This window comes from Nesoenas mayeri (assembly GCF_963082525.1).
Source record: "Nesoenas mayeri genome assembly, chromosome: 1".
Classification (NCBI taxonomy): domain Eukaryota; kingdom Metazoa; phylum Chordata; class Aves; order Columbiformes; family Columbidae; genus Nesoenas; species Nesoenas mayeri.
In genome coordinates this window covers 75,176,318-75,186,188 of record NC_137541.1, presented here as the reverse complement: position 1 = coordinate 75,186,188, position 9,871 = coordinate 75,176,318, and the positions used below count along the sequence as shown (strand labels likewise).

Below are 9,871 nucleotides of genomic sequence, written 5' to 3'. Positions count from 1 at the left end.
GTGCAACAAGAAACGATGTTTCTGCCAGACCACCTAAAATTTTGGTTTACATTGATGTGTACAAATTAATGACTAATAAGCAAATGTGCCTTTGTGTCTGTGCTAAATGTGAAATGCTTCAAAGCTCTTTAATTGTAATTGCAGTAAACAGAACATGATGGTTCCTAAACACAGTTTTTCTTTACAAAATCAAAGAAGGTGTATGTTTGACAGCCTTAATATTATCACTAAAAATGAATGAATGAATGAATCAATCAATCAATCAATCAATCAGTCAATCAATAGAAAACTTCCTCCCTTAGCCTATCAGCTCACACAAGGATACTGAACCATCTGTGTCCTCAAGCGCTTGCTTTCTCCCGACCTCTGGGTTTGCGGACTGTCCAGGCAGTTCATCCATTCACAAGTCAGCCATTGTTTACCTATTAAAACTGGGAATTAGCACCGGTAAATTAAAACGGGTCAACAGACTAACCTAAAGGTAAGGAGATTGCATCATTGCACAGTCTAGGTAAAGACATTTAGATGCAGGAATTGAGTTATTTATTAGTGGAATTTCTATGGCAAAAACATGCCTGACAGTGTAATCCTCTTACTTTTCTCTTTGAAGACAGCTGCTGCACCAGAAACTCATGCGTAAGCAGAGTGATTATAACACCACTGGCTAGAGAGAAGGACTTCACAATTGAGAGGCTGAGGCTTAGGCAACTGGGAAGATAACTAAGAGACAGGCTGGGCACAGGGACCATAGAGCTTGGTGGGTGACAATCTGTCAGGTGAGGCATGGAGACCTCAAAGTCCCTGCTCTCTGTCCTCTGTGAGCTCTGACCTAAGTTCTCACTGGCCAGCCTAGGCTGTGTCTCTACTACTTCTCAGTGTTGGTCAGTTTGTGGAGCTTGGCAGCCATAGTCAAAGCTCCCGTGGGGATGTCCAGCAAATTCATTGTCTCAGAATCTTTCGTCTTCTCTATATCCACATACAAAATGTGACCTAAAGGCCTACTCTGGCTTCCCCAGGGAAAGGGCTGAGCCTGCTATAGATCTGCACCATGTTTGTTCTAGCTGCCAGCTTTTATTCAGTCTAGACAACACCCTCAGACACATGGGGTGAACTGTGGGGTTGTCATATGCAGGGACAGGAGTTGGACTCGATGATCCCTGTGGATCCCTTCCAACTCAGGACATTCTATGATTCTATGACTCCCTGAGTGAGTCTGTCCAGCCCAAATGTGTCCTTCATGCATGTGTGAGCCCTGGCTGCGGCTGCTTTGGTATGGAAGACTGCAATGCACAATGTTCTTGCTCACCCTCTCTAGATCCACCAAAGACATTTAAATTAATTTTGAATGAGCCCTTTCCCTTTTCAGGGAAGTTTAGGGACCTGACTGGAGGCAACAAACCAGCACTTCTCCATTGGCCACATTGGTTAGAAAAGCAAAATACTTAGGCCAGAAATACGCAGAGATGCCTACATGCTTTAGAAACAGGCCTTATTCACAGGGTTTCCTTGATCCTTGACCTTGGCAAAGGTCAACATCTGATGCTTGAGGTGGCAGTTTTGTTAGGCAGACTGTCTTCTGCAAGTCTATTGCCCCGTTCCTTTGGAAAGGATGTTCATATGTAAGTGCCAAATACTGTCCCCATTCCCTTGTGCTGGAAAAGAGGAGCAGAGAGCTGGGAGAACCTGACCTCAGCTCCTGCATGGCAAATGTGCACTGCCCTGTGCAACGGGTTCGACAAAGCATTGCCTGCTCTCTTCAGTAGAGAAAGCCAACCCATGGAATTAGCAAGGCTGCTCTCAAGATGCTTGGGTTTTCTCACTGCCTGCATTAGACCCAGGAACAACCCAGATTCCACACTGATCTCATTTCCCTTTGATCCGTGCTTCGTTTCTACTGGCGAACACACCCTTTTACACTCTTTGGGATCCAGAAACTTTTCTTAGCTCAGCAGCTAAATCATAGGACAGAAGTTTTACAGTAGATTTAAGTACATGTTTGGTTATAAAATCGCTAGCAATGCTACTGATCTGACCTGTAATTTTATCAAAGATTAAATTGAACCTGCTGACTCCAGTGGTGCTGCCGCTTGTAAATGGAAATTCTCTGGGATTCCTTCTAGGCTCTTTCTGCTAATGTGAATAAAGGAGTTGCAACTTGAAAAGCACAGAGGTGTGGGAGAGGAGGGTGCCAGGGTTGCTGCTACCGGTCCCAGGGAACTGTTAGGGGAGTGGGTATCAGGTTTGATGAGCAGCCATTTCACTCCTTGCCAGCTCAGCATAGTGCAAACATGACCACATATTTTGGCCACAAATTGCAGTAGGCCACTGAATATCCAGTATCCCATTTTGTATTCATACCAGTGCTCCAACACTTTATTTAAGTGTTGCTTCATATTATAAGATCTGATTTTCTGTTGCTGGTAAACTTGAAAAAAAAAAAGGGTACATACCTCAGGCCAAAACGTGTGAGGGGAAAAATTCTCCCATATGGATTTTCCATTTCTCACAAGAAGGCTCTAGTTACCCCTTGCCCATGTTAACAAAGTGCTACTCATCTTCTCTCCTCTTTCCTTGAGAATGCCCTTTTTGGAAAAGAAGCTTGAAAATCATTGGGAAAGTCTTATTGGTAGCACTGATTGAGGTGCCCTTAAACATGGCCAACCAGACGTCTGAAAATTTCAGAGCACCCAGATGCCCCAGTCCAAAGCTGGTGGAGCTGCACAGAACTGTCCCTGCACCTCCCTGGCAGTGGGGTTGTGGCTGGAGCTGTGGTCATGAATTCAGAAAGGGAAAACAAAGGCTGAGCCTCAGGGACCCTACTCAGGAGCGGGGTTGCCTAAGCATGATCACAGAGGTGAGGAGAATTAGACTGGCTAGGCTGTGGAGTAGGGACTCGGGACAGAAACAGCTGCTGCAATGCATGGCCTCATAAACTATATGCAGTAGATCTGTGGGTTAGAAATGCACAGAGAAAGAAGGTGCCCAGTTCTCTTTTTTATTTATTTGTGTTGGGGTGAGAGGCAGCCTTGGCTCTACATTACTTCTGTTTATCATTTGTGATGTATATGGCATTATGGGTTTGGTTTTCATTATTATTAAGGCAGGTCTTGTCTCCTCTAAGGATATCTTGCTTCTTTCATTGTTTTACTCTGGTCTTTCTCCTAGGGAAAACCAGGTGCCACACAACAAGGTGACAGTGCTGTCCAGTACAGAGCAGCCAGACACCTGTTTCACTACATAAATGAAGAACGCCTGAGGAGAATAAAAGCTTTTGCAAGTGAGACCCGTTCTTTGGCTAATGGTGGAAATGACTTGAAGATAACCTGTCGGTTTTTATGTGTTTGCGTAAAATGCAACATCAAATATAGTTTGGATGTCATGAGGGTCATCAGGCTACATGTCATTTTATGGTGGTTTCCACAACAACCTCAGCCTCAGTATAATACCCTTTTGTGCCTTATCCAAAACATGAATTTTTCTGTGGTTCCAGTACAAAGTGAAATGGATGAGACTCTTGATGACCCATTTACTTATTTCTTTGCTGTTATTCCATGTATTGAAAAAGATGCCGAAGTCATCTTTCCTCCTTTGCTCACAGCTTCTAGCCCTTTCAGAAAGTACTAGGTCCACAGCTACTTCTTGCATATCTGTTGGAGGCTATGCTTCAAACATGTCTATGAACATTTGTTTCCTTCCCTGGTTTTTCTTCTCCCTGGATAGAGTTACATTAAGCTGATCGAGCATCCCGCATGCTGGAGAGCACCATTATTCTCTGTCCGCCTGCTCCTCTCTGAGCCACACAGTCCTGTTCACAAGCCTGTGCCTGTAATTTTGGTGGTCAGATGTGATTTGTTTTGGTAGAAGGTCATCACATCTTCAGAAGCTGGTTCCATAAGGAAGCCCAGTAGAGAGCTGTTTACCTCAAAAAGAAGTGCAGCAGTCATCTGGCATTGAGTCACCTCTAGACTGACACCCAACAGTGTACCTGAGAATGACACCTGACATATAAAGGAAAGTTTTTTTTCTGAGGGCTTCCAAGGAAGGCATATTATATGGCATCTTTTTATGATGGCACTCACAGATCTGCTTAAGCATGTGGCCTGTTCATTAGGATGTGCCTGCTGAAAGCTTCTCTTTTTCTACAGCCTTTACTTCCTTATTGGACAACAAGAAATCAACTGGTATAGCAGAAGTAGCGACTCCAGAAAAAATAGTTGAAAACAATTGTTTTCTTGATGCTATGTTAGTGACAGACGTCATGAAAATGAGTAACACAGATCTTTTTTTAGTCACTGAAAACACTGAATTAAAAAGTAAACTCTCTATATATCTTGGGGTTTTTATCCTTCAGCTGGCTCATGAATATCTGCTTAAAAACACCTAGTGAAGCCAAACCTTGCTGATTTCAAGTATCAGCTCTATGACATCTGGTTCCAGCTCTATGCCAGGTAAGAGGGAGACAGGTATATTTGAGGGATGTGGCCCCTGATAATCTCTACACTATTCTGACTGAGGTTAATATAAGCCCAGGGACCATCTGTTACACAGAGAACTGGAGGACAGCCTCAGAATATGGCCTAAATCAGATGTTTCTTGCTCGCACACAGATCAGATACTTACTGATACTGACTTACTGATCAGATACTGACAGTATTGACCCCTGGGGTACAGCACTAGTGGATTGCGTCCAGCTGCACTTTGTGTCCCTTCAAACACAGACATTCATCCACTTTTCTTCCCACCACATCATCCACTTTTCTAATCTGCACTTCATCAGTCTGTCCATGACTCTGTGATGGGAGACAATGTCAGAAGCTTTGCTAAAATCCAGATAAGCAGCAGTGATGTATCTGTGGCATTTATTAGCAATATTCATAATGAAAAACAGATTTAGACTTTGTGGCTAGATTTGCCTTCTGGGCTGCAAGTGCACATTGCCAGCTCATGTCCAATCTTTCATCCACCCGCACCCCCAAGTCCTTCTCCACAGGGCTGCTCTCAATCCCTTCATCATCCCTTCATCCCCCAGCCTGTATTGATACCAGGGGTTACCCTGACCCAGGTGTAGGATCTTGGACTTGGCCTTGTTGAACCTCATGAGGTTCACTTGGGCCCACTTCTCGAGCTTGTCCAGGTCCCTCTGGATGGCATCCTTACCCTCAGGCATTGCACCACTCAGCTTGGTGTCATCTGCAAACTTGCTGAGGCTGCACTTGATCCCACTGTCTATGACATTGATGAAGATATTAAATATTACTGTGCCCAAGATGGACCCATGAGGGACACCACTTCTCACCAGTGTTCATCCACAAATTGTGCCATTGACCACTACTCTCTGGATGCAACCAGCCAGCCAGTTCCTCATCCACCAAACAGTCCACCCATCAAGTCCATACCTCTCTAATTTAGAGAGAAGGATGTTGTGGGGAACCATGTCAAAGGTTTTATACAAGTCCAGATAGACGACATCCATAACCTTTCCTTTCTCGACTGATGTAGTTACTCCATCGTAGAAGGCCACCAGATAGGTCAGAGGACTTGCCCTTGGTGAAGCCATGCTGGCTGTCTCAAATCACCTTCCTGTCCTCCATGTGCCTTAGCATACCTTCTAGTATCATGATCTTCCCAGGCACAGAGATGAGGCTGACAGGTCAGTAGTTCCTGGGATCCTCCTTTCTACCCTTTTTAAAAATGAGTGTGATGTTTCCCCTTTTCCAGTCACCAGGGACTTCCCCTGACTGCCATGACTTCTCAAATATCATGGAGAGTGGCTTGGCAGCTACATCAGCCAGTTTCCTCAGGATTCTGGGACGCATCTCATCAGGTCCCATAGATTCATATATGTTCAATTTCCTCAGGTGGTCATGAACCTGATTTTCATTAATAGTGGGAGGGACATTGCTCCCCCAGTACTCATCTTCAAGTTCATCCACTTGAGAGGTTAGGGAAGAGAGCTTGCCAGTGAAGGCTGAGGCAAATAATTTGTTGAGTACTTCAGCCTTCTCCTCATTCGTTCTTACCAGTTTTCCAGTCTTGCACATCATGTGAGGTACCTTCCTTTTTGCATCCCTTGCTGTGCCTTGGTCTTCCTGACCCCATCTCTGCACAACCGGGCAGTGTCCCTATACCCTTCCCGGGATACCTGTTCCTGCTTCCACTGCCTGTGCATTTCCTTCTTGCCCTTTAGTTTGACCAGCAGGTCTCAAAACAGCCATCCCAGTCTCTTTCCTTCCTACCCAATTTCTTATACCTGCTCTATGGAAAGCAACCTTAAAGATCTGCCAGCTCTGTTCTGCTCCCTTGTCCCTCAGGGCAGTTTCCCAGGGAATCCTATTGCCTAACTCCTTGATGAGCCGGAAGTTGACTTTCCTAAAATTCAGGATCCTGTCTTCAGTCTTCACATGTCTCACATTCCTCAGGACTGTAGACTCCATGAGTGCAAGATCACTACAGCTCAGGCTGCCTCCAATTTTGATGTCACCAATTAGCTCACATGCATTGGTGACCATCAGGTCCAGTATTGCATCCCCCTTGGTAGAGCTGTCTGTTACCTGACTCAGGAACTTATCCTCAATGCACTCTAGGAGCCTCCTGGATTCCCTGCGGCTTGCCATGCTCTTTTCCAGCAGCCATAAGGGCCATTCAAGACAAGAGCCTGTGAGTGTAATGCCTCACGTAGATGAAGTAAGGATACTTCATCAAAAGTCTCTCCCTGATTGGGCGTCCTGTAGTAGCAATCAATGACAAGGTTTCCTTTGTTGCCTCAGTCTCTGATTCTTACCCATAAGCATTCAACCTGCTCATGGCTATTCCTCAGAGACAGCTCTTCATGCTCTATCTTTCTCTTGATGTAGAGGGCAACCCCTCCACCCTTCCTTCCTTGCCTGTCCCTTCTGAACAGCCTGTAGCCATTGAGAGCCGCATTCCACTCGTGGGATTCGTCCCACTAAGTTTCAGTAATGGCCATTAGGTTGTAGTCTTCCAGCAGCATAGTGGCCTTCAGCTCCTCCTGTTTGTTGCCCATGCTGTGTGTATTGCTGTAAAGGCACTTCAGCTGGGCTGTTGGCCATGTCATCTTCTTAGAGGAACAACCATTACTTCCTTTGAAGTATGTAACTGGTGTTTTCCTGTTGGCTTCTATTATTTCAGGAGCCCTGGCTCATCTCCATAAGACTTCAAGTGTGCTTCAGTGAGGCCAACACATCTCAGGGCTACCGACTGAGGGTCCTCACTAGCACCCCACCTCTCTAACCTTAGCGTCTTCTCCCATAGCCTGTCACAGGCGAGCCTGATATTGTCCCCCTCCCCCATCATGTCTACTTTAAAGCTCTGTCAATGAGCCCAAAGAGATCAAGTGCAAAGACCCTCCTCCTCCTTTGAGAAAGGTGAACCCCATCCAACACCAGCAAACCTGGTGCTGTTTACAGCATCCAGTTAACGGAAAGTCCAAAATTGTGGTGGTGACATCAGTCACTGAGCCGTGTATTAATAGACAGAGTCTGTCCTAGGCACCAAAGAACAAAGACACCTCTCCCTGCAGCATCAAGGGCTACTGAAGGACAGCAAGAGAGACCAAAATCCACTTCTGTTCCACATTTGAAACATGTACAGTTTGAGGCAGATATCAGAAATGGAATGAAAATCACTGAGCTGTCACACAGAATACCTACTCTGTGGGCTAGAAACCAACTCTGTGGAAGGCACTCAGTTTTCTTCAGGTTGGAAAACTTTCCTGCAGCTAACAGCACACACATCACATCACAGGCCTAGACTGCTCTTCAGAGTCCTTCATCTGTGCAGATGTGGCAGGGCAGAACTGAGAATACAGCTGAGCCAGCAAAGCCTGGGATGTGATCTCTAGCCTTGTCCCATGGCTCTTCTTGTTCCATACATGCACCGCATAGGTGTTCTTAAGGAGATTGTGAAGCTCCGAGGAGCTGATTGCTTCAAATAATTTCTTCCAGTCCTGCCATGGAATGGGATAAAAAGTCTCAGGGGGCAGAGCACTAACTCCTTTGCAGATCATACCATTTTGGATATTACTGATGGAACACCACTTCCTGAAGACACGTGTTACAAGTTCTGGGCCCTGGCGCCCCCAGATCCACCCATTGTAGTTGTCCACAAAGTCCTGCATGCAAATTTCCATGAACTCATGCTTGGGTTTGAAGGACAGAAAGGCCCCATTCAGTTCATCATGAGTCTGGAGCCCGAGGGCATTGCTGAGGTTCTTTAAATTCTTCAGCACAATGAAGTCTGTGTCCAGGTAGATGCCACCAAATTTCCACATGATGGCAATTCTGCAGGCGTCAGACAGGACAGGTAAGAAATAAGGCTCCCAACGGTGCTGTGCCTGCAAGTACCACTTTGCCAGAGGTGTTCCTGAGAAAAGCTCTGCCAAGTCCAGGGGCCGGATCTCCACATTGGGGAAGCAGCTCAGCAATGAGAATGCCCAGTGGCTGGGCAATGAGACATTCCCCTTTGCCAGGCCTTTCATGAGCACCACAACCCGTGTCCCAGGGTGTGCCCGGGCCGCTGACTCCACAGAGCACGTGAACAGGTAACTTGGGTTAGTTTGCTCCGAGGTCTCCACAAAAAACACATCCCCTGGGGAAGGAGAGGGCCCACCAGCAATGGTGTGGGGAGGAAAAGGAAAAAGCTGTTCACACCTGATTTCTGTGGGTGAGATGTAGAGTTGGCCCTCAGCATCCTTCCCAGTTCTCTGGTAGAACATGACAGAGGCAATGAGCAGAAATGAAATGGTGAGGATAAACAGAGCCCCAGGCCTGTGGCTCGGCAGCACTGTGGTCAGTTTTTGCAGGTAGTTGGACATCCTGGGCAGTCTCGCTCCCGTCAGAACCTGCTCTCCCAGCACAGCCATTGTGATCTGAAGGGAAGGAAAGAAGAAAAAGACACTGACAGGCAAGGCAGCAAACCATGAGCCTTGGGACGGTGCCATGGCAGAGTATAACCTGTCTTCTTTCACCCTATGCCTTTTCGTCATTTCCGAAACAGTATTCTGGATTAGCATCAGCATTAGTATCAGCATTTTTACCCTTGCCTCCCCTTAAAGTGAAGGACAGCAGAACCCACACATTCTGGACCCACTACCATGTGCAAAAGCACTTGTAGAAGTAGCAAGGAGGACTGTGGCATTTAGGACAAGATGAAACAGCTCAAGTTGCACCAGGTCAGGTTTAGATTGAACATTAGGAAAAATTTAGTCACTGAGAGAGTTCTAAAGCATTGGAACAGGCTACCCAGGGAATTGTTTGGGTCACTGCCCCTGGAGATATTGAAAAGGCACATAGATATGAAGCTTAGGGACATGGTTTGGTGGTGGACTTGGCACTTTCGGGATTACAGTCAGACTCAATGATCTTAAAAATCTTACCCAAACAAAATTATTCTATGATTGTAAGATTTATCCTGCCTCTCTCCACTCCATTTCCAAATCTAATTCCCCATGCTCCAGAACACACACCTTCAGGAAACAGCAAGAAGCTTTAATCTTTAACCAAACAGCCAGTGAACAGGACAGAAAATCCAGCTGGCACGATGCCATTTGGTTTTCACCCCACCCCTGGTTACTGCAACTGGGTCACGTACTAATCTCTCCGTGTAGACAGAAAATGACTTTTGAGTTGCCCCTCGGGTTTCCAAATGCAAGAGCACAGAGCCACTGCTCTCCACAAGGCACTGGGACTTCGGGAACAGAGGAGTGGCAGCCAACACACAAATCATCAGCTTTGGTTTCCCAGAACATTTTCTTCTCCTGCAGAGAAATGCCAGCATGTGCTGTGGGTATTACAGACACAAAAAAAACCCACTTTGCATTTTGCATACCTATTTCCCTCTCTCTCCACACCAT

At 46.1% G+C, this 9,871-nt stretch overlaps 2 protein-coding genes across 2 annotated transcripts; one reads left to right on the top strand and one right to left on the bottom strand.

Annotated features, from left to right (window-relative positions):
- Positions 1 to 2,842: 2,842 nt before the first annotated feature.
- Positions 2,843 to 4,452, top strand: LOC308039528 (poly(U)-specific endoribonuclease-A-like; the record flags this gene model as incomplete). Its single annotated transcript, XM_080342900.1, is given in 4 exon segments — positions 2,843 to 2,854; positions 3,166 to 3,277; positions 4,146 to 4,376; positions 4,379 to 4,452. Coding segments are annotated over 4 exon segments (429 nt in total).
- A 3,301-nt stretch (positions 4,453 to 7,753) lies between these two features.
- LOC308048607 (lactosylceramide 4-alpha-galactosyltransferase-like) lies at positions 7,754 to 8,833 on the bottom strand (the record flags this gene model as incomplete). The annotated part of the gene is made up of 1 exon (XM_080357839.1): positions 7,754 to 8,833. One exon carries the CDS (start codon positions 8,831 to 8,833, stop codon positions 7,754 to 7,756), a length of 1,080 nt encoding a protein of 359 aa, XP_080213965.1.
- Between the last annotated feature and the right edge of the window lie 1,038 nt (positions 8,834 to 9,871).